The sequence below is a fragment of the Nesoenas mayeri genome (genome assembly GCF_963082525.1).
Source record: "Nesoenas mayeri genome assembly, chromosome: 1".
Lineage (NCBI taxonomy): Eukaryota > Metazoa > Chordata > Aves > Columbiformes > Columbidae > Nesoenas > Nesoenas mayeri.
Window position 1 is genome coordinate 210,583,142 of NC_137541.1, and position 27,627 is coordinate 210,610,768.

The 27,627-nt window shown below is 45.9% G+C and overlaps 2 protein-coding genes across 2 annotated transcripts in view; both read left to right on the forward strand.

Moving 5' to 3' along the window:
- Positions 1-27,627, forward strand: part of LOC308037141 (uncharacterized protein) — a gene marked incomplete at its 5' end in the record, with an annotated part of 180,928 nt that overhangs the window by 129,509 nt on the left and 23,792 nt on the right. The window lies entirely within an intron of this gene.
- Positions 1,330-26,622, forward strand: WNT11 (Wnt family member 11; the record flags this gene model as incomplete). The annotated part of the gene is made up of 5 exons (XM_080350830.1): positions 1,330-1,412; positions 10,660-10,895; positions 12,352-12,629; positions 14,076-14,368; positions 26,234-26,622. The coding sequence occupies 5 exons, from the start codon at positions 1,330-1,332 to the stop codon at positions 26,406-26,408; spliced, it is 1,065 nt and encodes a 354-aa protein (XP_080206956.1). The 3' UTR covers positions 26,409-26,622.

A 27,627-nucleotide genomic window follows, 5' to 3' on the forward strand; every position in this document is an offset into this window, starting at 1 on the left:
GGTATCAAGGCAGAAAGCTGCAGCTGGGACATATCCAGAGCTGGGGGTGAGGTGGGATGTGCTTTTTATGGGGTAAAGGGTCCCCCAAAGTGATGCTGACCACTTCAGTGATTCCCAGTCCCATCCCGAACCCCTTTGAGGGAGTGACATGGGGGGATGCACGGTCACAACGTGGGGCTGTGAGACTCCAGAAGTGCAATGTGGCAGGCAGGTTTTTCTGTTTATTTTATTATTGGCTTTCTGGTGGGGTGGGAAACCACCACAAAGACCACAAGAAACAGCCCGGAGCGGCGTTTGAAGTGAATAACTGAAGGGAAACCCATTTACTGCTATTAATACCGCTGCTAAAATAAGCAAGCCGTGCCCCGGAGACAGAGACAACCCTTCTAAGAATTTAAGTCCTGCATCTGGTTTGTTTATTTGTTTGGACTGAAGAAGAGGAAAAACAACAACAAAATAACCCCTAAGGAGGTTTGGGGGAATCCTTGAGAGCTTTTGTCTCCTCTTGGCTGCTCTCCTGAAGTCAGAAATGTGATTTTATGTTTACGAAGTTGCAGCCCTTTTCCGTAAGCTCCAGGTGCCCGAGGACTTGGAAGAAGTGAGAGGCAGAGTTAATGAGGTGAGAAGAAAAGCAGAAGGGAAAGAGCAAAACACATTTGTTGCAACAGATCAGACCGAAACATCTGCAGGGCACGGGCACCTGCGTTAAGCCGGGAAATGCAGCTTTTATAATTCATCCTTTCTGCAGAAAAAAAAAAGAGGAGAAATAAAAGAAATCTGGAGGCAAGGGAGAGATGAATAGCTGAAGATTTGGGCTCATCTAAAGATTTATCTTTTTTATTTTATTTTTTTTAATTTTTTCCTTCTTCTCAAGCAGTTACACAAACCTTTTGGATAAGGGAGGAAAAAAAGCAAAGCAGCGAATGAAGTCTTGCCATGTGCAGGGTTAAATGGAAACACACAATCAGACCATAACTCAGGGTGTAATTCAAGCCATACGGTTTGTCTGTCTGTTGACTCGAAAGGTTGTATCACGGCTTGGCGAGGGAGGGGACTGAGAGGGGATAATCCAAACCTCTCTTTTTTTTTTCGTGATTCATAAACCACTCCTATGCAATTTGGATAATAGATCTTTCTCGCGACGACTCGCTAAACTTCAGAGTTAACTGCAGCTTGTGCTCTTTCCTTCTCTCCTTTCAGGTAGTTCATCTCCAAGGAGGAGCAAACACCCGAACTGCAGGGAAATACATCGTGCAGAATATTAGGAAAGCTTATTTTTATTATTATTTTTCCTTCGGAGAAGCTGATTTCCTTCAGCAAGTGGAGAAAATGAAGCCGAGCCTGCGATTTTTCTTAGCTGGTTTTCTGTCTTTGATTCTGCAGACAGGGCTTTGCTATGGGATAAAATGGATGTAAGTACCTGGCTATCTCTCTCTGCATTTTTAAAGTCTTTTGTAGGCATTGCCGGTCTCTTATTTTTGCAACTGCTATTTGAAGCACACTGTAAAGCCATTTAAAGAGCAGCAAGCACTGCGTTTCTCCGGGCATTCATTGATTTCAAGTGTGTGTACTAGGGGCTTGTGCTAACAATATGTCTCCATCTTCTTTTCCAAAATATGCATGATTTAGGCTCGCTTTTTTCTTCCCCTCATTGATACCGAAGGAAAGGCACACACTTGAGCGCTCACATGAGCCACTTAATGAAGTTTCTAGCGTTAGCTCCTGCCACGTTGGGAAATTCTCCCACTGGGACCGCTGGTCATGCTGAGTAGGAGCTGAGAGCAGGAGGGACGGCAACTAAGATAATGCCGCCAATCTCCAACCACAGGGGATGCTTGACAGATAACATGTTTTTTCTGCAGACCTTTTAACCTTTGGATTTTGTGAAGGGTGTTAAAAATGAGCTGGGGTGGGAGGAAGAAGTGGGAGAGGAGGGTGAAGGAATATCAGTGAATGTGGTCAAGCCTGCATCGAGTTTCCTCAGAGGTAATGTCACCGCAAACAAAGTGAAAACATCGCTATCTCATTTCTTTGCTTAAGCAAGCAATCAATTAGCTGCTTACTGCAAAATAAACAAATAAGCCCCTCCAATGCCCATCTGTTTTCACATCCTTGATGAGTGATCTGTCTTTTCTGAAGCGGTGCACAAAATAAATAAGGGGATGTGGGCTGGCCTCAAATGAGCATCTTCTGTAGAAGAAAAGGCACAATAAAATGCAGTCCATGGAGAGTCTGTTGTAGAGGGTATAGTGTGTCAAAGTGAGGATTTTGGGGCTAGGTGAGGAAATTGAGATGAGAGGTTCTTTTTTTTGTTCCTTCTTCTGTACTATGTCCAATTCCCATTCCACTGTTCCGATTGTTGTCACTTGAGGCTCTCTCCATGCCATCTTTTGTAAAGGCTTTCTTGAATTTGGTCATCTTCAAGTCAGATGTCTGCTTGGAGCCAGTGTTTTCATTGCCCTGCATGCAGTCATGGGAAGGAGGACCTTCTAGGTGGGGATTCACCTGCTCTGAAGAGAGACATCCAGCAGAAATGTCAAGAGGTGTTGTTTGGAGATGACATGACTGCAGGGAGCTGGTAGAGACCACACATCCACCTTTTATATGCATAAAGTGAAGCAGGGGGAATCCCTCCATAGGAAGCTTAAATATACGTGGTCAGGGAGAAATAGTCACCTACTTTAGAGCATCTTTCGTTTGCTGTCTCCATACTCCAAGGACCACCTTGAAGGCAGAGAAGAGTCATGATTTGATTTGCTCTTCACTGTCTCAGCTTTACACCTTTTAATAGTCACTACAACTAAATTGCATAGCCCAGCTATTTCTTTCTGCCACCTTTCTCGAGTATTTAGGTGCTCAGCTTTGCATACATCCGGCATCTTGCATAGGGTGGGCATCTCCTCTCTGTAAGACATTTAGCAACATGCCCATGGGCTGGCAGAACTTGGACTCATTTGTGACCTTTATTTCTATGCAGCACAGAAATAAAGCCAGTTTGTGGCACCCTGATTCAGCATCTTATAAGACGCTGACTTATATACTCGGTGTTAGGGTCCCACTTAAGCAAGTCCTAAATCATGAGTGAAGGGCTTGGCTTCCTTCAAAGGACAGGGGTGAGATGAGCTTCAGAGGGAAACTGATAGTGCTGTGACAAGCTGTAGACAGGAAGAAAAGCTGGGAGGCAAGGCAAGGTCTCTAATAGCCTGGCTGGAAAAGCAGCTGTTTGGTTGGTAAGTGGTTAAGCTGGTTGTTTTGGGGTGGAGGCAGAAGCAGTTGGGGGAAAGACACTTTGGTTGCCGCTCCTCCTCTTCCCAGCAGACATATCCCCCCTATCGAAAAGCGAGTGGGGAAGATGAAAGCTGGGATTAAAGTGGCATTTGAAGCATGAACTGCAGCCAGATGCGCTGCTGGGGCTCCTATCACACCTGTTTAAAACCTGATGGAGACCTGCACTCCTTGTCCCAGGGCACTTGGTGCAACTGGGATGCTGCCAGCTGGGATTTCTAAAAATTATGTGGTTTTTTAATTGTTTTCATTTGCTGTTTCCCCTCCCTTCCACACCCTTGTTTTTCTATGGAAACATGGGTCAGTTTTCCCCCCCTCCTCATCACTCTTTTCCCCACTGCAGCGGTGCTGCCATCCTTGGTTCTAGGGGATCATCCTTGGAAATTGCATGAGTAAACTCTTGGTGAATTGGAAATTGCATGAGTAAACTCTTGGTGAACAGAAATCGATGGTACCGAATGCCAAGTAATACCTCAGAGCTGCAATCTCAGCCCTGGACTCACACCCTGGGTTTTGTACACCCAAATCCTCCTGTGCTAGTGGACGGAGAGGGGAAAAAAAGAGGATGGGATGAAGAGGGAGGAAAGTGCTACGAGATGTTTTCAGTTGTTGTAGGCACGATGCCAGAGGCAAGCTTCAAAGAGGATTTGGGAGGGGAGGGCAGAAGATAAGGAGGTGGGTTTTGCCAGCCTGGCGTGCTGGGTTTGCAAGCTTGAGGAACAGGGAGCAACTGATATGAAAGGTGATAGGAAATTCAATTTTGATTCGGCGTGTGATGTAATTATGGGGGAAGGGGGGAAGAAAAACATACTTTTCAGCCATTTAGGACTTCCGTGTAATACGAATAACATCTGTAAATTAGGAAAAGTGGGGAGAAGGTAAAAGGGAGCTATTTTTCTTATTTTATTTGGCTTATTTTTACGAGCTCTGTGGTCCAGATCCCCAGATGTTGTAAATCGGCACCCTGCCCTTCCCTGCCATGGAAGCGTTGATCGCTGAGCATCCAGTGCAGTGCAGAGATGACCTACATCTCAAAAACTTGCTCTTTCTGCTGGAGAAACTTCTTATTCTGGCCTCTTCCATCCAAATTCTAGCAAGCTGCTCAGGTGTAAAGCCAGGGTATGGACAGGTCTTTACAGGATCAGGGCTGCCATGGGGAAGCAGCCTTTCCATTCAATGCATATGAGCCCCTGAGTCTTATTTTTGCATGCTATTTCTTGCAAACACTCACCTATCCTTAGAGCAGGGTTTGCTATGTGTGTGTTTCTTTGTTTTATTTTTCATTGCTTTGTGGTTCTCAGTGCTTGTCTTGCATCACAGTGGCTGGAAAGTCAAGGCAGCTATTGGTTTAAGTGGGAGATGTCTTAGGGCCAATGCATGTAGGAACTCTATCACCTTATCCTTCTCCTTTTGCACCCCCTTTAGCTTTCCTAGGGGCAGCTTGGGTTTGGCCAAGCAGGTTGCTGAAGCAACTTGTTTGAGTGGAGCTGAAAGCCAGATGAGCACTAGAGGGAGCTGCAGCCAGATGTGCATGCTGCAGATGTTGGGATGTGGCTTCCAAGGCACTTCTGCCTCGCTGGGTGTTGGCATCTCCTCTGCCCAGGTGACGAGACACAGATTGGACTGTTCCTCTGTGTTGTCACCGTCAATGTGAGTGGTTTCAAAGAGGCCAAATACAGCAAGTGGGGTTTTTTTTTGCATGGCTTGCAGGACCAGCCCATGATAGCAAGTGGTGGCATTAGGAATCCCATCATTTTTAAGTGGAGCTTGATCACTTTGGTAAGTCCCTGCCTGTCCCTGTTGTGTTGGCCTGGACATGCCCCATGGCCCTCTGGAGCCATCCTTAGCTGAGCACCATTCCCAGCTTACAAGGTCAGCTTTGCTGCACGATTCCCACGGTTAAATCACAGCCTTTTGGGAACAAAAGGTGGCTCAGCCATGCGTTTCGGTGAACCCAGGGTGTCCTCCAGCTCGCCAACCCCAAGCAGCACCGCAGCCTTTCTGCAGCCAGCAGAAAGCGGGGGAGAAAATGGAAAGAGTTTGTGCTTCCCAGCAGCTTCTGCTTCTCTCCTTCAACTAGGGAAGGGGGAGATGGGACACGGGGGCATGGGCGCCTGCGAGGAGACCGTCTGCCTGGCAAGGGGGCTGCTAGATGAGCTGCTGTGAAAAGGCTGCAGGACAGGGATGGTGGGGGCGAGGAGAAGCCGGGGGGGACACAACGGCTTTGAAGCATTTTCTTTTCGCTCCGTAGGCAGCTCGGGAAAACTTGACAAAGCTCCATGGCCTTCCCCGGCGCTCGGCGAGCCAACTCGCCGCTGGCATCGACTTCAGTCGGGCTTGGGCTGGAAGTCAATGGCCTTGTGCCCACTACTGCCAGTGCTGGATTTGGCACCGTATCTGAAAGCAGCTCTTATTTTAAGCTTTTACTTCGGGCTTGTTTTATTTCCCCTCCCCCCCACCTCGACTCCTCTCCCTCTTTCTCCTCTTTATTTCATTTTAAATCCCTCTTCTCTATTTTGAAAAGGTTTTGTAGAACCACTGAACGCGTTTACCAGGGGATGTGGTGGCTTTCCCAGTGTTTTTGGTCCCCAGGCCAGGGCTGATACAGGGCAGGGTGGCAGGGACATGGGCTGCCTCTGACTACCAGGAACTTACACAAGGTTGTTATAACAATCCTGTGAGCCTCTTCCAGTTGAAAACCTGGGAAAATGAGGCTCCTGAAGATAAAAAAATCCTTCAATGAGATCGAATGCAAAAAGCCCCCAATCGCTGCCTCTCTTTAGTAAAGTATACCGCACAGTTCACTCTCCACAGCCATGTAATTTCATCTAAATCTTGTTTCACCCAAATCCCTGGAAGATTAAGGGGTTTAAGAACAGGCATAAAAACAAGGGTGCCTTCATGAAAAAACAAGCAGACAATTTGGAGCAGAAGTTCACGGTTTCACCAACAGTCCCTCTGTGAGACCTTCTTGGGTAACACCACACAAGGGATGATGGGGAGATGCCTTCAAGAGAGCCCACATCAGACAGAGAGGAGAACATTCTACCCTCCAAGACTATTTTACAGGGCACCAATGCTGAAACACTCAATTCAATGAGTTTTTCTCCTTTTGGCTTGACCAGGAGTGGTGTCCAACGCACAGTGCTCCTTGTAAACCAAACCATGTCTGCTCAGATCTGAAGGTAATTCTTCCAAGCTGTTGCTCCTATGAATAGTCTTCTCACAGAGCCCAGATCTGCAGGAATGAGCCCATACCTCTCAAAGGACCTAACACTGTAGAGCATTCATGTTTTCAAATGAATTTATTAACTGCCTGAGATAATTAAAAGAGTAAACGAAAGTCATGATCCATCTGTGCATCATATTTCCTCTGTAATTACGTTTATGGTTTTCTGTCAGTATCCATAACTCCAATTGAAAGCACTGCTATGCTATATATAAAGCAGGAGATGTTTGGTTTGGGGCCTGTTTATTTAAAGGGATGGGTCAAATTTGTATGTTAAGAAAAAAAACAAACCCAAAACAAACAAAAAACCCAAACAAACAAAAAAAGAAACCCACCTCTCAGTTGTCCCCAGATTTCTGGAGAACGAAGGATGGGGCAGGGGAGTCAAGGGAGGAGAGCACAGTCTTAGCAGGAGGAAACATTGGAAAGCAGCACTTATGGGATGGCAGCAGGTAAAATCCCCACGTGCTGCTTCTTGGATGAAGGGTGTGAGTCCAAAGAAAGATGTTTATCAGGGTTTTTTTTACCAGACTGAGGGCTAAAGATTGTTCTTCCCTGAGGGCTGCTTTGTTCAGGCTGGCTGTTCCCCTCCCATTGCTGGTGGTCAATGGAGACTGGGTAGAGATGGGGTAGAGACCCACCACCAAATCCCACCATAGACAAGACTCTTCTGAGGAAGGTTATTTCCTTTCCACTGCCCTATGAATGGACTTTGTTCCCCAACAATGTCCTTTGCAGGTGGTGGGCATCTCTCCCTGGTCCTGCCAGAATCTGCCAGAATTTGGGGAACAGGGAGGGTTGGTGCCTTTCCATGGGGAGGGTTTGAAGTGACAAGGAGTGGAGAAGGCATTTCTGAATGTAGGACAGAGACTGAGCAAACGTAGGCTGTCAGGGCATGGACTAAATGACCTAATAGGCCTCTCACATTCCTGATCTGTGATTTATAAATGCACTTTTCGGTCTCGGCAAGCAACTCCAGTAACTGTGAGTTTTCTTTTCCATCCCCATTACCCTTTACTTTTTCCTCCCGACACTTGGAGATGTTTCCAATTATAGGTTCTCACCAGCAAAGGCATGAAGTTCAGGCCTGGGAGATGTTCAGAAAACACCTTCCTGCGTCTTGCATTTTTATTCTTGGCGAGTTCCCTGGTGTTCGGCTCATTCAATGAGAAACAGCCATTGCTGCCATTTACTGAGTTTGTCTCCCCAACAGGGCCATGGTCCTTTCTCTCTTGACCGTCTGGCAGATACTTTCCCCTCTTCCACAAAGCAAATTTCTTTCTTGTTGCATTATAGATCTACTTCTCTAATGAAGATCGTTTCAGGCTATCTGTAATAATATGATCTCATTGTATCACATCCCCTGTTTTTCACAGTGGGGATAAGTTTCAGTCTGAATTCAGCTCTCATCCCAACTTGTAGGTAGATATTTCGGCTGTTTCTGACTTGTCTGTAATGATGAGATGCAGGTGTTTCAGTGTAGGCTTCCAGGTCCTTTAAAGATGCTGAAGGCCTCTGTAGAAGATTAGAAAATGTGGTACAAGATGTAGGAGATACGTGCATCATTCTGGAGGGCCAGGTGAAACATCCCAAGCTCTCTAAAGTGTCACTTGGCACCTCTGATTAGAAAATTGAGCTGGTGCCCCGTAGTATAGCATCTCTCAGAGATGAAGCTCATTTGCCTGAAGCTCAGGCTATGGAGGTCTCTCATTTCATCTGCCTCACCCTTTCTCCTTATCTTGCTGCTGGGACATACTATGTTGGAGTATTTATCATTTTTACTCTATTGGTGATGAGCTGCTTTGGCATCTTGCCCGATTTGCACTTCAACCCATTCCTGAGAGCTGCTGATAGGCTTTCTGGGATAAGTTTTCATAGGTTTCTGGTGCCAAGTGCTAGGGATTGGACTCATCTCACTCAACTCTGTGCTTATACAGTCCAGACGTCTGCATCCGAGCTCAGTACCTGGGTTACCTCTATAGCCAGAGCAGAAAATGAGAACTAGGGCACGAATCACCTTATCCTGCTGTAGATCTTAAAAACACATGAGGTTAATTACTCTCTAGACATGGCTTTTTCTTTCCATGGGCTGAGGAGGGACCACCATGAGGTCCGCACTATAGAGGTTTGCAGTCAGGTGGCATTCATAGCGTCCCAAGGCTCATTCCTCTGCCTTGATATATCTGAGACACGTGTGCACCCAGAATATCTCCAACAGGTTTTGTCTCCATCAACTCAGGTCCAATGCTGGTTCACATCTAAGGCATTTCTGGAAATGCCTCTCTCCAGACAAGGACAACAAGCCTGACAGTGTTCAAGAAGAGACTGGACAACGTCCTCAGAAACATGGCATGAACTGTGGGGTTGTCCTGTGCAGGGACAGGAGTTGAACTCAATGACCCTTGCAGGTCCCTTCCAACTCAGGACATTCTATGATTCCATGAAGAGTGTGCAAGGGACAGAGATGAACAACAGGGCAGAGTTTCAGACCATTAAATACTCCACATTTTCCTTTCCCTTGAAATTCATTGGCCGAAATTTCTGTTCACTGTATATTTAATGGACCTCTTTAAATATATGTATGATGTATATATTTATATAGCTAGCAGAGTGGTGGTTTCCCTTCCAAGTTTGCCACTGATTATCTGGTGTCAGAAATGCCAAACTCCAGCAGCTCGGGAATTTGTCAGTGCAGACCCACTCAGGCCTAGCAAGGATGGTAGCTTTTCCCTGCTGGAGGAGGAGTTGGGCTTAGCAGTTATGAAGAACCCAGAGAGAGAGCTCCAACATACACAGCAACTGGTTCAAGCCAACCCAGAGGGAGCTGGTGGAACATAGATGTGTTTTCCTGAAAGTCAGAGATCAGAGCTAATACCACCACCACCCTCCCCCCATTTTGGTTAGGGCTCAATTTTAGCTGCGTTTCCATCCCGTTTAACTTCTGAAGGACGTGGATGTTACAGTAATAAAGTGAAATGCGCCCAGAAATGTGTCTGCTAATAAGCCAAACTAACCAAGATGGCTTAGGATGAAACTGAAAGGCAACACATTTAACAAGGAGAGAAGGAAATATGTGTTAAGGCAGTTATGGTGCCAGGATCAGATGCCAGTTACTGATGCAGCCAGCTAGAAAGTTGTTTTATGGGAATGAATAACATTTATGACTGCCCTAAGCAGGTCATAAAGATACAAAGAGAGTTACACACCAGGCTTCTGCTGATCGCTGTGGGTGCTTAAGAAAGAAGAGCACAGCCCTGTGTGATGCATGGCAGCATCTGCCTTTTTCTTTTTTACCTGGAAACGTTGACAATTGCACACTAGAAAAATCAATGAGATTTTTAGGGTGTTGTTGGGTTCTTCTGTGGTTACAAATGTGCTGGTGCTAGTGGATCCCTTCTCAGTTCTGACCATGGTATTCTCTTTGTGTATACTCTCACTGTGCTTCTGCTCTACGTTTTTGGAAACTGGAGAAACAGACTTATCTACATGCAACAGTGATGGAACTGGTGGAGGCCCTTGGCGTTAACTCTAAGGGAAAGCATCTGTTATGCAAGCTTGGTGGCTTTTCCCTAGGCTTTGCAGGGGATATTTTTTCCATAATTGATTACATGACATTTAGCATAATCCCTAGAGAGTGTGTGAGACAGATGCTGAATGCAAAACACTGATAACAGCAACTTTACTCTTTTTTTATTATTTATTTTTTTTCCTGAATACCACAGTCTTGGAAAATCCAGCTTTCTGTTATCGTGGAACTGATGGGTCATTTTTCACTCTGTTGGGATGTCCATCCTCTTCATTCTTCAGCAAAAATAACCCCTCTCCATAAGGATTTACACATTCAGTCAACTTGGCACGTGCCCCAGGAGCTTTGTCCAGGCTCCCCGAGAGGATGGAGAGAAACATGCACTTCTAGAGGGTGTTTCTTCCCACATACCTTAAACACCTACTTTAGATGAGATAAATCACTCTTAAAAGTTGACCATATCTCTCACAAGCTTAAAGTAAGCTCTTATTTTCAGGTAGCTAAAATTAAGATGAACATGTGCCAAAGTACTGGAGGTAGTGGAGGAATTAAGACTGACCTGAAGACTAGCTTTTTTTTGCTGGTTTTAATGCCTTTTCGCATGTGCTTGTCTCCTCAGAGCTCTGTCCAAGACTCCTTCGGCTTTGGCCCTGAATCAAACCCAGCACTGCAAGCAGCTTGAAGGCTTGGTGGTTTCCCAGGTGCAGCTGTGCCGCAGCAACCTGGAGCTAATGCAGACCATCATCCAGGCAGCACGGGAAGTGATAAAGACCTGTCGTAAAACTTTCTCAGACATGCGGTGGAACTGCTCTTCCATTGAGCTGGCTCCTAACTACCTGCTGGACTTAGAGAGAGGTAAACAGCACTTCTGGCTCAGACGGGGACATGAGTGAGTAGAGTCAGTGGCGGGGGTGTGTGTGTGTGTGTGTGTCCTGGGACTGGGAAGGGTTGTGCTGCCAAGAGTCTCATGAAGGGACTGCATAGAATCATAGAATACTTCGGGTTGGAAGAGACCTTCCCAGCTCATCCAGTGCCCCCCCTGCCATGAGCAGGGACATCTTCACCAGCTCAGGTTGCTCAGAGCCCCGTCCAGCCTGGCCTGGGATGTCTCCAGGGATGGGGCATCCACCACCTCTCTGGGCAATCTGGGCCAGGCTCTCACCACCCTCAGGGTACAACATTTCTTCCTCATGTCTAACTTGAATCTTCCCTCCTTTAGTTTAAAACCATCACCCCTTCTCCTATGGCAACAGGCCCTGCTCAAAAGTCTGTCCCAATCTTTCTTATCAGCCCCTTTTCAGTCCAGAAAGGCCGCACTAAGGTCTCCCCAAAGCTTCTCTTCTCCAGCTGAACACCCCAACTCTCTCAGCCTGTCTCCCAGCAGAGCTGTTCCAGCCTCGCATCATTCCTGTGGCTCCGCTGGCCCCTCTCCAGCAGGTCCATGTGTGTCCTGTGCTGAGGACCCAGAGCTGGACCAGCACTGCAGGGGGGTCTCACCAGAGCGGAGCAGAGGGGCAGAATCCCCTCCCTGCACCTGCTGCTCACGCTGCTGGGGATGCAGCCCAGGACACGGGTGGATTTCTGGGCTGCAAGCGCACTTTGCTGGCTCATGTCTAATCTTTCACCCACCAGCATCTCTAAGTCCTTCTCCTGGGGGCTGCTCTCCATCCCTTCATCTCCCAGCCTGACACATAGTCTAGTTTTTCTGTTCTCTGAGACCATGTTCATCATTATGGTGCCCGTCATGCTGAGAAGCTCTCGAATCCAACACCTTGTCTCCTGCTTAAAAGCATGCCTCCAATCTGGTTTGCTCATCTCATTAGGAATTATGATGTGCTTGCTCACAGCCATAGAGCTGCTGTTCAGAGCCTGCAGACTTGTCAGTCAGCCCATGCTATGCGTGAAACTGTGCAGTCAGCTCTCCTATGGGTCAGAGCATCCTTGCACATTTGTACTGCAGCACTATGGCCACCACCTCCCCCATCTCCATGACTGCCAGCTCTATGAACTGCTGGCAAGCAGCATCCAGCACAAGTGTAAAAGGAGATAGAACAGTCCATGGAGGTGCTTCTTCATGTGCTCCAAGATGGGCAAGTTGTGTAAATCTGGTGTGTCTTTGCCCTATTAGGATGTTGTATCATGTCAAAGAGCTCACTTAGGAAATGTATTGCAAGCTGGTGATGCCATGGGAGGTCTCAGCTGCAGTGAGCTGGTGTGTTTGCTGTTCTGTGTGGTACAGATTATGTGGGTCTCTGTTTGGGGAGCATTCAGCTATCCTAGGAGGCTGAGCTCGAGTTCTTGTCTCTTCCAGGCACAAGGGAGTCAGCATTTGTGTATGCCCTTTCTGCTGCTGCCATCAGCCACACCATTGCCAGAGCCTGCACCACCGGGGACCTCCCTGGCTGTTCCTGTGGTCCCATCCCAGGTGAGACACCTGGACCTGGGTATCGATGGGGAGGATGTGCAGACAACCTCAACTATGGTCTTATCATGGGGTCCAAATTTTCAGATGCTCCCATGAAGATGAAAAAATCAGGATCACAAGCCAATAAACTGATGCATCTACACAACAGTGAAGTAGGGAGACAGGTAACAAATCCACTAGAGTTATTGTACTTATACAATCATCTGTAGTGGTTGGTCGCTCTGTGAGGTTCAGTGTCTCTATCAGCTAGTGAAAGGGGCAGGTTTCTCCCAGATTGCTCTGAACTCCTTTGGCCTGCTGAAGACTGTGGTTTTATAACTCATGCTGGGACTTGGGAGGTCCTGAACACTCTTATCACCCCTATATAACCATGGGTGGGATGTCTCTGACACCCTTTCCACAGCCAAAGATGGCTCTGACTTGCTTACCCCAGGAGCTGTGGTGGGGATGGGTCCCGTCGTGCTCTGCCAAGGGCATTGCACAGACCAAATGCTGTGCGAGTGTGGAGCAATTATCATCTGCCAGATGTGTCCATCAGCAGCTGCCCCCCAGCCATCCCTGCAGCCAGGAGAGCTGATTTTTCCTTTTCAAACTACTTTTCTAGTGATGATTCCCATATCTGGCAGAAGCTGCTTTTAACAGCTTGCATCTAATGGAGGGTTAATACGTACCATGTGCTGTGCTTGGGGCACACAGAGGTGCAAATCCCCGTCGCAGCTGGAGAAATGGATGGGGGACTGTAAAGCTGAGCCCTGCACCCATCTCTGGGGCTGCAGGGGTTCCCTAGGCTGGTCCTACCACACAGCTTAGTCCTTCCAGGGCTGCCTGTGCTTGGGCATGAGAGCAGATACAACTTGGAGCATGTTGAGCAAATTGGCAGCTGACTGTGTAGCTACGGCCTGAACTCACCTTTGCAGAGCACAACCATGCTGAACTTGCCTCTCCTGGGTGTTTTTCTCCACCATTCCCACTCTATTTTTTTTTTTTTTAATTATTGTTAATATTTTCGTAATGTCCTTAGTTATTATTTTAATTGCAATGGGCAAAATTTTGTTTCGGATGTAGCATTGCCACAGCTGGTGCATTGACCCCTTTCTGGCAGCATCCTGCCACGTCCTACAGAAATCAGGGTAGTGCAGAAACAAAGTAAAATGCTCTTTTGTCCCCATGGCCAACAGAAAGGCAAGGTGAGGGTGCCCTGAATTTGTCAGAGCCTTAACATGCCTGTTACCTAAAGCCCAAAGCTGATAGAGGCAGACATGGATGTTAATTACGTATTTATGGATTGCTATGATTTTCAGCTCCTTAGGAATTTAGGGGGTCAAAATGGAGCCCTGTGTAGATATCTGATCGAAATTCAAAATACTCTTGTGTCTGCTGACTTCAAAGATGCCTTGGTGAAAGTAGTCCTGGGCTGATAGTGATCACCAAGGAGCTGTGGGATCTCATTCCCTTTGCACAGCAGCTACTCTAGAGTGACTGAGCAGAAATCAGAGCAGCAGTCTTTTTCTATAGCAGCCCCTGCTAAAAAAGTGCCTTCTTTAGCAAGTTTGTGGAATGTTTGAAGGAAAGAGAAGGGCATTTCCTAACTCCTGCATTCCTTTTTGCAGGTCTTGAAAGCCTCTCTTGAAATGAAATGTAAGTGCCATGGAGTTTCTGGGTCATGCTCTATCAAGACCTGTTGGAAAGGCCTTCAAGAGCTGCGAGACATTGCATTGGACCTCAAAAACAAGTATTTATCAGCCACCAAGGTCGTTCACCGGCCCATGGGCACACGCAAATACCTCGTGCCAAAGGATATTGATATCAGGCCGGTTAAAGAGACAGAGCTGATTTACCTGCAGAGCTCGCCTGATTTCTGCATGAAGAACGAGAAAGTGGGGTCACACGGGACACAGGACAGGTGAGGGTTTCTGCAGCGAGTGCTGACTACACTCAGAGCTCTAAAGAGAGAAGGGGAAGAGAGGAACACGTATGAATAAGAGGCAAATAATTCGTGAGGTAGCACATGCAGGTAAAGAGTGTCTCTAATATACGGTACAGTCCATGGATGCTCAAGTCTGTTAGTGGTGGTTGTGTCCAAGACAAGGCTGCAGGCACTTTTTGCATTGCATAGGCAGGACCAAGATACCTTTTGAATTTCCCTAGGCAACTCACCTCTTCAGGAACTTGTAGTGATCAAGGAGCTGCTTTTTACTGTCTTGAGTCTCTCTAAGTCACTTCTTGCAGTCACTGCTGATGTGATGAGTTGTTATTCTACTTTAAGACTCCTCTAAGTAGACAAGTGTTAACCCAATTAGGACCAGTGCTCCCGGGCAGCCTTAAAAAAGCCCTGTAAACTACAAAGGTAAATTTTTAGAATTTTTCTTCCACTGCATTTTAAAAATACAGGTGTGTTTGTCTTGCTCATGTCTCTGCAGAGGAATTACTTCATCGCATTAATATTAATGATTTGAGGTCATCATACCCAAACCTCCACTGGGCACAGTACTCTCACTTTCAGAGGCAACAGACACACTTGTCTCTTCCCAGGACCTGTTTAATTCCCTCCAAGACAAACCAATTCCATGTTTCAGCAGTCTGAGCATCTCTAGGTGGGCAGCAGACCCTTCAACAGCCAAATAATTGTATATTTCCAGAATTTTGCTGCATTTCCAGATTTTTTGTTAGGTGGTTACAAAGGCTGGATTTCCAGCGGTGTCATTAGTTGCTATGCTTGGCTTTCTTCAGATAGTTCTCGTAATTCTTCTTTGCTCTTTGTGTTATTTTGTGGTGGAGACTCAATCAAGTTGCAAGATGCATGCACCTACACTATTGTGGAATGTCTCCATTTTATCTCTTGTTGGATGTAGTGGTCTTCCCATTGTGTATTGAAAAGTTCGATGAGTGAAGGTTTTACTGTGACATAAACGAAGTAAATGATCCAAATGCAGAAAAGGTACATCCTTTTTGGATTCCTTTGATTCATAGTAAGTGTTTAATGAGGGGACTTTAGAAAATATCCTTTGGCAGTGGCCATTTAATCTGTAACCTCAAATCTGTAGACAACATATTTGTATTTAACTGGTAGAGCTGATCAGGAGATGATGACAGTTGAGTGAGGCAAGCGTGTCCTTTTTGTCCACTGATATTTTGTGGCAGTTACAGTTTTGTATCCTCCATTAGAACAAAAACCAGTGGTTGGACCGCTCTACAGCAGCTCTGTGGTGGGAACACTAGGTTGATGTTCATTGCTCGCCCAGCGGTGGAGCAGTAATTAGCAAGTGGAGATGTTTATGGATCACTGAGGACTGTAGGGAAATAAAGGATGCATTGAAACTGGTTTCTGAGGGAAAATGTCATTTGAGTGGAAGCGAAGTTTTTGTGGGTTTTTATGGATTTTGACAAATTTGTGTCCTGAAAAAGATCTCTTTGTTTTTGTCATTCTGCTTCGCAATGAAAAACTTGTAGAGGTTATTTGAAGATTAGTTTTATAGAAATTGCATGAAATTAACAGGATGTGTCAAAACCAAAATGAATTAATTACAGATTTGCCAAGCAAAACATTTTCCATTGGCTGAAATCCTTTTAAGGAGGAGGGAGGCGTGTCTTCATCTTCATCTAATTTCATTTTGCAGCAGATTTGGCCTTTTTATCCCAGCAAAGGATGAAAAATATGTCAAGGTCTTAAATGTTCTTATTTTTTTTTCTACCGAGAATAGGAAAATATGTATTGCAGGTGTTGGTTTATCCCGATCTGTGTGACAGTGGTGATTGTGAGCCTGCCAGGCAAGGGTCCAGGGGAAGTAAGATTGAGTGAGGATTTAGAGAACCGAGATATTAAGGCAGGAGGGGATGAGTTTCAAAATACACCTGTAAAGAAATACTCCTTATTCTCAGATGTGAGAGACAGTGATGGCCGTGGGAGGGGAGGATGGTGAGATAGTCCCATGTTGAGCTACAGGCACCTCTTAGGACAAGTTTTAAGGTCATGTGTAGTTACACTAATGTTCATCAAAATCCATCTGCCAGCTCTTGAGCCTGGTGTAATTTGCAGGTGTAACACAATTTGCAGGTGTAACACAAGCCATAGAATCCCTTTTTCTGCATTAAATTAACAGAGGAAATAAGTGTAAAACGCACATAATGTGTCTGTGGATTGGTCGGTTCTTCCTGGTGGGATCCTCCTCCCATGGATGCTTTTTTCCCTTCTCAATTTTTCTCTCCCGTAGAGGACATCTAAATGTATTTTAAATGTGGTGGCTCTGTTCCAGCTGGCCACAGGGCTGCAGAGATAGCGGCTAATGACAGAGATGAGGGAGAAGGAACACAAAAGGAATGCTGTTAGAGAGAGCAGGGAAAAATGTGGTTCTGTAAAGATGTAAAAACACTCACATGAAAATAGCCCAAACAGGTTTTTATTTTACAAGTCAAGTCCCGGAGGCATCTTAACATTTTATCCTTATGCACATCAAAATCTTCTGGGGGGAGATACCATTGTTTCCTATTAAGCTAATTTTTAGGGTCTTTTATGGCAAATGCAATCAAAAAGGGATTTTTCTTGGTGGTCCCTCGGTTCATTTTTTCTCTTCTCCCACCACCTGCCTATTCCCTTTTTGGCTTTTTTATAGCCATGATGATGGGTGCAGGGATCAGCCCATGAAATGTTACAGCGCAGACCTCTCCCACTATGCTCTAGAAGACCTTGATCTGGGCATCTTCAACAGCTTTCCAGACCACTTTATACCTCCAAAGGGGGGCAGACAGAACAGGACCCCATTAACAACACCTTTTATCATAGAGTCATAGAATAGTATGTGTTGGAAGGGATCTTCAGAGCTCCCCTAGTGCCACCCCTGCCATGAGCAGGGACATCTTCACCAGCTCACATTGCTCAGAGCCCCGTCCAGCCTGGCCTGGGATGTCTCCAGGGATGGTTCATCCACCACCTCTCTGGACAACCTGGGGCAAGGTCTCATCACACTCAATGTAAAAAATTTCTTCCTTATGTCAAGCCCAATTCTTCCCTCCTTTAGTTTAAAACCACCACCCCTTATCCTGTCGCAACAGGCCCTGCTCAAAAATCTGTCCCCATCTTTCTTCTCAGCCCCTTTTCAGTCTGGAAAGGTGCACTAAGGTCTTCCCAGAGCTTCTCTTCTCCCGCTGAACACCCCAACTCTCTCAGCCTGTCCTCCCAGCAGAGCTGTTCCAGCCTCGCATCATTTCTGGGGCTCCTCTGGCCCATGTCCCACAGATCCATGTCTTTTCCTGTTAGTGGATTAAAAAGTTCCGTTTGCTGTGTTTTTCTTACAACAAATGAGTAGTTCTGCATCATATGGAGAAAAAGTCCTTTTCTCCCTCCCTCTGCCCCAGGTCTGGTGCTCACTCAGAGCATGCTGGAAGCAGGACAGAGGTTGATGGCTCAGTTGCAACACCTTGGACATACTGAATTTCAGTGTATGCTGTAGGGAACAATCCTGCACCAGCAGGTGGGTGGAAGGGATAATCTAATCGGTGGCTTCCATCTCTCTAATTAACCCTCACATTATGCGGACTTACTGTGTGTTTTCCAGGCAGGAAAGGGAATTCAATTACCTTGTAGTGGGACTGCATGAAAATCCACTTGTAAAATGTGCAGTCCGTTAATCAAATGCCTTTTAGAGCTCTTATGTGAAAGGATTTCAAAGCCTTGTTTTGCACAAGCCTGAAATGTTTTCTGAGAAACCACAGCCTTTCTCATTTTCATGTTGAAATTAGAAATTGTTTGGAAATTTTCATGCCTCCAAGAGCTTGGGGTGTATCCTGATTTCAAAGCCAGGGAGGTGAACCTGAACCTGAGATTTGAAGCCTCTTTGAAGTGCTCAAAATCTGATTAAGGAGCTGAGTTTTGCAATCATTATCCAAACCTCCAGCAAACAGGTTTGTTGCAGCCACAGCCTTTATCGACGGCAGCCGAACTCCATGTGCTTGTATGTCACCGTCACACTTCCACAGACAATAAAAAATGTCCTGGAGAAAAATCTGAAGAAGTTGATCCATGGAGCAGCAAGGGAATTGCACAAATTTCAATACAACAAATTAACCACTGGGAAAAACTACGCGTGTTCCCATTTCAGAGCTTTCTTGGATAGAAGCACCCTATAACTCATCCTTTAAAAAGGTAGTTCAGTTTCTTCTGCCTGAGAAATTTATTGCAGCAGTTTTGAGTAAATGATAAATAGTAGCGGATTATAAAATTGAGATGTCTTTTGTGAGAAAAGAAGCATAAGCATTAACCTTCTTTATCAGTAGGGTGCAGTGTATCATATTTCAAAAGCTTTTTAAGGTCCCTTAAGGAATTCAAGGAAAGGGAAATTCTGCCATGCATGCAAAAACCTCCAGTTCTTGAAGCCTCGTAGAGATAATTGAGCTGTTTATTACTGACTTTTCCCAGAGCAGTCATGGAGCCAAGCAAAAGCTTCTCTCTCCTTGCGGAAGATGGGAAGGAGCTCTCTTAATGCTGTAGAAATCGGGTTGATCACCCACCGCTCCTTAAATGACACACTTTGGCAAAGAACGTGGTGATTCTGTGGTGGTTGCTCATTGCTCACGTATTTGTTCTTTGTTTTGCAATAAAAAATATTAGTCTTAAATGTCTCCCAAGGTGTCTTAGGCTGGTATGTTTTCTTGGATAGGAACATGTACGAAGTTGTCTGAGCACGCATCTGCTTCTTGGTGGTGACTGCAAAGACTTGGTGGCTGGTGGTTACTTCTTTTGGCATCTTGGTTGTCCAAACAGATGTATTGATCAAATTCTGCAAAAAAAAAAGGATGGAGTGGTGTTCCATGTTCAGTGACAGCCTTTGTTTTTGGTAGCACTTGTCTCCTGCCACCCTGAAAATATGCTTTGCTTGCATGCTTATGTGGGCCATGACATTTCTTAACACTCGTACAGCAAAGAGTGGTAGTTATGGGTAGTCAATAGTATTTGGTGGGTTTTTTTGGTTATGTCTTGGTTTAGTTTCTGTTAGTGAGGGCACAAGAAGCAACATGATGAACTCCGGCTTTCCCTGGTTATAATGTTTATTGTGATTTAGTAATTTTTGGAACTGTTATCAGATGTACCGCCCTTTTTTCATGGGATCCAACAAACCATGACTAACAAATAGCGAATGATTATTCTGTGAGTACACCAGAATTTCAAACTCAAGGAAAGTCAAGAAAATTGTGGCTTTTGGTTTCTCTCACCTGCAGTGGAGGAACTTTCCTAGGGCAATGTGCCTGTAGCTGGTGCCCATTTGGGCAGTTGGTCCAGCTGTGATTTCTTGGGCTTTTTCTCAGTTCATCCCTGGAGAAGTTTGAGAGACCTGGATTTGTCCATAAAGTTTCCTGACCAGATTTGTGAATAATACATTCATTGGTGGAAAGAGTAATTTCACGCAGTAAAATTGTAGCAGATATTGAATTCAGACAATAAAAAATACGTACTTAGTCCCTCTGCATCGAAACAGTCTTGGAGTTAGGGAACATCAGTGTTGGGAATGACTTTCCATGGAGCCTGATCTTTTTAGGAGCAAGACTGAACTGAGACCACCTGGGCTGATCCTGAAGATGTTTGTCTACTCTGGTCTTACAAACAGTTGCCCTAAACAACATTTTCCAGGGCTTTCCTATGCTCAGAATTATGTTTTTCTTAATCTAAATTCACTTTTTTTTTCCCCAAATCAAACTGGTTGTTTCTTGTCCTCTTTTCTCTGCATATAAAGAACATTTACTCTCTCTCCCTTTTGCAATGATCTTTCATAGATGGGAAGACAGTTCTTATGAACTTCTCTAAGTTGGTTCCCTCAAGCTTTTCTATTTTCTGAACTGCTCCTCTGACCCTCCCGGGAACATTCCCACATGTATCTGGATCTTTCTCAAAGTGTGTTGTTGCTTACTTTGCATTTTAATCCACTCTCACAAAATGCTCTCAGCTACTTTTGCTCCAGCGTTTTCCACTAATGTTTAGGCTCACTCTCTACTCCTTCTTAATGAAAATACAGGCTGATTCCAGGGTCTCCCTTGACATCTTCTTGCTGACATGTACTATTGATAACGCTCTTTCGTACAGTTGTTCAGTGTCAGTCTCTAGTTGTTCCTTGTGGATGAGAAAGCAATTTAAAAGTAGTTAAGATCCTGCCCTCAAAATCTTATATGAAGTTGTGCACTTTGATGTATTTTTAGCCAATGTCCATTGTGTTACACACCTCCTGGGGGATTTGAGTTATTTTTTCTCTTTCTTTTATATACTGCTGTAAAACGTGATGTTACTAGAGCAAGGGGCACTAAAGAAATGAATAGGAATTTGATTTAAAAGAGAAAAAATAGATTACTTCTTTACACAGCAGTACTGTCTTCTGGGACTTTTGGCTGCTGGAGTTCATGGAGTCAGATGGTTTCCCTGAGATGACAAAGAGATGAGACAAACCCATGGCCATGATGCCCACAAGGGGATCCTGAGGTGCCTAGGCAGGAACATACCTTCTATCATCCCTAATGCAACATCCCACATGCTGGTGATATATAGAATCGTAGAATGGTTTGGGTTGGAAGAGACCTTCAAAGCTCATCCAGTTCAACCCTCTGCCTTGGGCAGGGACATATTCACCCAGACCAGGTTGCTCAGAGCCCCATCTAGCCCTACCTGGGATGTCTCCAGGGATGGGACATCTACTGTGAGGAAAAGGCTGAGGAAAATGATGACAGAAAGTGTCCATATTTGCATTTTCCTCCCTGAACAGCATGTCCCACAGCCAGTGGGAGATGTATGGAGCCAGGCAGGTGGCTGCTGTGACCCAGAACAACTTTTCTAATGTACTAATAAGCAGGTTCTGCTTATCAATAAGGCTGAGGGAGTGAGGTGCCAGTCAACATCTGGCCTGTCCCTGTCATCATATGTCATTATTGTGTGTGACACAGTACAGAGTTGGCCTCAGTTTGGCTCTCAGATGCCAGCTGTCATAGAATCTTAGAATGTCCTGAGCTGGAAGGGACCCACAAGGATCATGGAGTCCAACTCCTGTCCCTGCACAGGATAACCCCACAGTTCACACCATTTGTCTGAGGACGTTGTTCAGTCTCTTCTTGAACACTGTCGGGCCTGGGGCTGTGACACCTCCCTGGGGAGCCTGTTCAGTGTCCAGCACCTCTGGGTGAAGAACATTTTCCTCATGTCCAACCTAAACCTCCCCTGACACATCTTCCTGCCATTCCCTCGGGTTCTGTTGTTGGTTGATAAAGAGAAGAGATCAGCGCCTGCCCCTCCTCCTCACCTTGTGAGGAAGCTGTAGCCATCATGAGCTCTCCCCTCAGTCTCCTCTTCTCTAAGATGAACAAATCAAGTGTCTTTAGCCTCTCCTCATATGGTTTCCTTTCCAAACCCTTCACCAACTTTGTAGCCTCCTCTGGACACTCTCTAGTAGCTTTATATCCTTTTTATCCTGTGTTCCCAGCCCCGCACACAGTGAATGCTCCAGGTGAGGCTGCACCAGCACAGAGCAGAGCAGGACATTCCCCTCCCTGCCCCACTGGCCATGCTGTGCTGGATGCACCAGGACACGGGTCCCTCTTGGCTGCCAGGGACACCGCTGGCTCATGTCCAACTTGCCATCCACCAGAACCCCCAAATTCGTCTCTACAGAGCTGCTTTCCAGAATCTCATCCCCCAGTCTGTATGTGCAGCCAGGGTTGCCTTGTCCCAGGTGCAAAATCCAGTACTTGCCCTTGTTGTCAACCAAAAAAATCTATCGTTATATCTGCTGATGGGACAGAAGTGAACTGGGATTCACAATGAAATTAAGTATGATGTCTTGCTATAGGTTTTAAAATTAAAATCCCCCAGGAGATAACTCTGAGATGGCTTAGCCTTTCCACCTGGGGGAAGACTCATGGAAGTGCTGAGATGTCCTTCATCATCTCTGCTGAGGAGCCACCCCCATGATGAAGCTGTTTGAGCTCTGGGAGCAATGTACTGCAGTGTTTCTGCAAGTGAGGACTGGAAGGGGGAGATTTTGGACAGGCATATTGAGTGGGATTTGTCCAGTCAGCAGGGCTGACCTTCTCCCTTCTTGTATAAAGAAGGAGAAAACACTGTGACAATGTGAAAGCCTGTCCCTGAGCCAGGACCTTGGCTGGGATTACAGCCGAAGCATCGTTTTTCACCGATCTTCCAAGTGCTTCTAGAGGTTACGGTGTTGTGTTAAGATGCAATCTCCTGCCTTCGTATTTTCTCTCTGAGGCTCAGGAGGAGGGCATTTCTCTGAGTTGCTGGAATCGTGCTGGACCAAGCCCAAAATAAATGAGATTGAACTTAACCCATCAGCGGGGAGCCTGGTGAGATCGCAGCCGTGGGCTCTGAAAGCAGATGCTCTGGGGCAGCTTCTGTGGGTAAACTCTGGTCTTTGGGCTCCTTTGTCTTCCCCCTCTTGCTTTTTCTACGTATAGACACAGCTGGTAAAAGTACCTCTGTTTCAGCTTGTTTAAAGAAAAAGAAAGATAATTCATCCAAGCCTCTGCTTTAGAAAAGAAAACTAAGTCTCTGGTTTGTGGCATTGTCAGGAAAATTTTCTAGAAGCCCATTCAGTCTCAGGATGGGGTCAAAAGCTTTCTTTTGGCTATTCAGCTCATCCACCCAGAACATCCTTGTTCTTTTATCCAAAACTGAAGGAAGCTTGGGGACTTTTCAGTAAGGTTTTGGGTTTTTTCCTTTCTTTATTTCAGACTGGGTGGGATGGGGTCAGCTATGGAAAGATGTATCTCCTAGTAGATCCACTTTTTACAAACCACAGGAGTGGATGCAAGAAAAGGGAGATTCCCAGGTCTCAATACAGCCGGTAGAAGAGTTTTGAATGTGGTAAATGTGACTGTTGAGTGCCTTGTACATTTGATGAGTGAATATCCTCAGTGGTGAACTTGAGTCAGAGTGGACCTGTATTCTTTTTCTTGACTATTTTAATGACCTCTCAGCATGAGGTGGCACATCCATCACCGTGCTTCTGCAGGGTCTCCATCCTCCCTAGGTGAACCTCCAGTCAACAACCTTTCCATCCACCGGTGAAGCTGAGTAAAGTTGTCAAATACCCTCCCCTTTTCTAATGTCAACATGCCTACATTTGAACCTTTGCTCTGAGTATTTAACGCATTTACTAATACATTTATAAGGAGTCATTTGGAGGTTTGGGGCCCCGGCTCGCAGGGGCGGTAACAACGCCTTTGGTTCAGCGTTAGGTAAACATGCTCAGTGTGGTTGCAGACTTCGGCTTCGGTAGAGGTTTTCAAAGGTTTGTAAATATTTACACACACTCCTGAAAGAAGGAGAGCAGGGAGGGGGGTCTTTAAACACTGAACCTGGAGAGGAATGCGAGTCAGAAACAGCAAACAGGAGGCCCGCCTGAGTCAGAAAAAAGTAAGGGAAGAACAAGAACAAGATCTCAACACTTCATTAATCCCGTAACTTCTCCTAAAACATTACTTCATGAGGAATTCCTATAAGTCTAATGGATTTGTTTTCCTCTATTAATGGAGTCAGTTCAAGAGTCCAACTCATGCTCCTGTCTCTTTTCCCTGCCCCAAACCAGCCTTAGAATGTTTCTGTCCAAAATAGCCATGCAGGATGGAGCCAGGCTCTTCTCTGTGACAACCAGCAGCAGGACAAGGGGTAATGGGCTCAAATTGGAACAAAAGAGGTTCCACTTAAATTTGAGAAGAAACTTCTTCTCAGTAAGGGTAACAGAACCTTGGAATAGGCTGCCCAGGGGGGTTGTGGAGTCTCCTATTCTGGAGACATTCAAACCCACCTGGACACCTTCCTGTGTAACCTCATCTAAGTGTTCCTGCTCCAGCAGAGGGATTGGACTAGAAGATCTCTTGAGGTCTCTTCCAATCTCTAACATTCTCTGATTCTGTGATTCTGTGAATAAGACTGCGGAGAGAAGTCAGCAATTCCCCCACTCTCCACATTGCCTGTCTTACAGTAGTTTCAAGGCTCAACATCAAGTTCACCATAGCCCTATGGTGTTGGGTGCATCATGAGATGTTACCCTACAGCACTAGTGCCCATCTGAGCAGACATGAAGACTTCCACTCTGGGTATCTTTACAGCCAATGGAGAAACAGCATCTCTATGACATGGTTAATATAATCTTAAAGTCAAGGCCTGTTGCTCTGTCATGTCCAGTGACTCAACTTGGAGTATTTTAGGAGAAGGAAACAGCTGGTTTTTTGAGAATGGCTGGGGATCCATGATCAATGGATCAGTGAAGGAGATTCCCAATTCATGACTTCTGAAAATCTCAAGCCAGCTGCTTGCAAGAGGACAAAGCTAGGGAACCCCACACAATGGCAGACTTATCCTAACAAGTCTGGCTTTAATTAAAAGCAGAAGCAAAAACAAGCAGTGGAAGTTCGTGTGATATTTGGCGACTTGTCATCCTATACTGTGCTCCTGCCGTGCTGCCTGCTCCTGGGTCAGGACTTGGGGTGTTACAGGACCAGCTCCCCATCTCCTCATGCCATGCAGAGAGACATTTAGAGGAGGAAGTTCAGAGTCCAGCTCTGCTAGTTTCGGTTGTGATATCCCTGATAATATCAGGGCTGGATCGTGGTTGTAACAACCTGCTCAGGAGCTTTCCCAGCCCAGGATCACTGGCACAGAGCCTGTGCAAATACTCTGTGGCTGCAGGGTTCCTCCTCCATCCTTTTCAGGTTACGTAGTGTTCAACAAACACCAGTGTTTGTTCTTTAGGGTATCATCTTCTTCCAGCTCCTTTCAGACAGCTTTGGGGCCTGCCTGGGAATACAGATTGCTAGGAACTATGAGTTTTCGGTTTGGTGGAGGTATCACAATAGCTTCGCTCCTCTGCTGGTACAGAAGCTGGGTCCTGGCTGACAGGCAGCCTGAATGCTGCTGAGCCCAAACTGAGGGTCAGAACAGGTGTTTAATGTAATTTTGGCTGTCAGAGCAGGTGATACAAGTGCAATCCTGGCCATCTGAGCAGGCGATGTGAGTGCTGCCCTAGGACTCTCCCTGCCTCCCTTGATGTGTGCAAGGCAGCTTGGCTGGATGCTCACACCACCATGTGCTTGCTGTAGCTGACATGCAACCATGCTGCCTTCACTCAGCACCCTGCAGAGATATCAGCTCCCAGCACCACTGCAGCACACTGTTTTGGAAAGCTCTGCGAGGTTCTTAGGGTGCTTATGGTTGTGGCTTAGTGGTGGACTTGACAGTGTTAGGTTAATGGATTGTTTAGATGATCTTAAAGGTCTTTACGTTTTTTCCAGCCTGATGCATCGAACCATAGAATAGTTTGGGTTGGAAGGGACCCTCAAAGCTCCCCCAGTGCCACCCCTGCCATGAGCAGGGACATCTTCACCAGCTCAGGTTGCTCAGAGCCCCGTCCAGCCTGGCCTGGGATGTCTCCAGGGATGGTTCATCCACCACCTCTCTGGCCAACCTGGGCCAGGCTCTCACCACCCACAGGGGCAACAATTTCTCCCTCATATCTGGACTGAATCTCCCTCCTTTAGTTTGAAACTGTCACCCCTTGTCCTATCACAACAGGCCCTGCTCAAAAGTCTGTCTCCATCTTCCTCTCAGCCGCTTTTAAGTCCAGAAAGGCCACAATAAGGTCTCCCTGAAGCCTTCTCTTCCCCAGGCTGAACACCCCCATTCTCAACCTGTCCTCCCAGCAGGGCTGTTCCAGCCCTCTGATCATTTTTGCGCCCCTTCTACAATTTCCACTTGCTCACCACATTTTCTTTCTTCCAGACAATGCAACAAGACCTCCAACGGGAGCGACAGCTGCGACCTGATGTGCTGCGGCAGAGGCTACAACCCCTACATGGACAAAGTGGTGGAGCGATGCCACTGCAAGTACCACTGGTGCTGCTACGTGACCTGTAAAAAGTGCGAGAGGACTGTCGAGAGATATGTGTGCAAGTGAAAACCCTCCTCTCTCCACCCGGGAGCTGAGAGGCCAGCGGCACCCCAGCACTATTCAGAGAAGAGAAAACATTTCCCCGGCTAGACGTCATTTATCTTGTAAAGACATAGACTTGAAGAAAGATGGTAGGAGGGAAAAAAAAACAACCAACCAACCAATCAAGCCAGTAAAACTAAGGCCCTTAAAAAAAAAATAACAGCCCACAAATGTTTCCCCCCATGAATAAAGTGCTCTCTGAGAAGACAAAAACTCATTTGGGATGCTATCTTATTCCAAAATATTTCCTATGGTTGCCGATGACGTCCAGCCATCAAGTCCCTTAGTATTTTGAGCAACAAAACTAGAAGCTTTCCCCAGGGAAGAAAAGCAACTGTTGTTTGAAAATAACTAAGGCTCACACCTGTCTGTGCCTTCCAGCAGAGGTACTGAGTCTGCATTAGGACCATCCCAGAATGGAAGACACTGCAAGTTTTCAGCAATAACTGCCTTTATGTTTTTTTGCCAAAGACTTAATTTTTAGTGTGGAAGCATCCACTCCAGATGATAAAGGTGGAAAGATTTCAGGTCAATCCCCTGAAATGAACAGCTCATTTTAACCTTTCTTTTACGCAGGTTTGCAACTTTGAAGTTACTGCTGCAGGAAAAGTTGTCCATGATTTTTCTGGATTGGATGGGGTTTCAAATTCATGTTTGAAGAACGCTCATGGATCACAGAGGTGGTGAGAATAGGGTACCCCGAAAAAGGCTTTATGAGATCCATGAGATTGTAGTGGAGGCATTAGGATAAAGTAACAAAGTAAAGTCAAAATCCAGTGGGGAAAGTAAAAAAATAAATAAATAAAAATTAGCTCCTGCTCTCTTTCCCTCTTGCCCTTTGGGTTTGATGCCCTTAGTCACTGATGTTCTACCATGTTGGGCCATCAAGTCCTTAGGGAAATCTGCCACTGCCTTTTTTTTCCTGCAAAACTCTTGACCCAGCCCCAGGAAAGTGCAGAGAGTGGAGCAGGTCTGGTCCCAGCCATAGGGAGAGCATCCATGCAGGGCAGCAAATTTCCCAGAACAAAATACAAGTGTGAACGTGTCAGCCCTTCACCTGGCCCTGGCACAGCAGAGAACCACTATCTGTGGCTGTACATATCTTCTTTTTTTTACACGGACATACAGAAATATTTATAAGATATATACCATGCTTTTGTCTACTCTACTTCCCCACATAAAT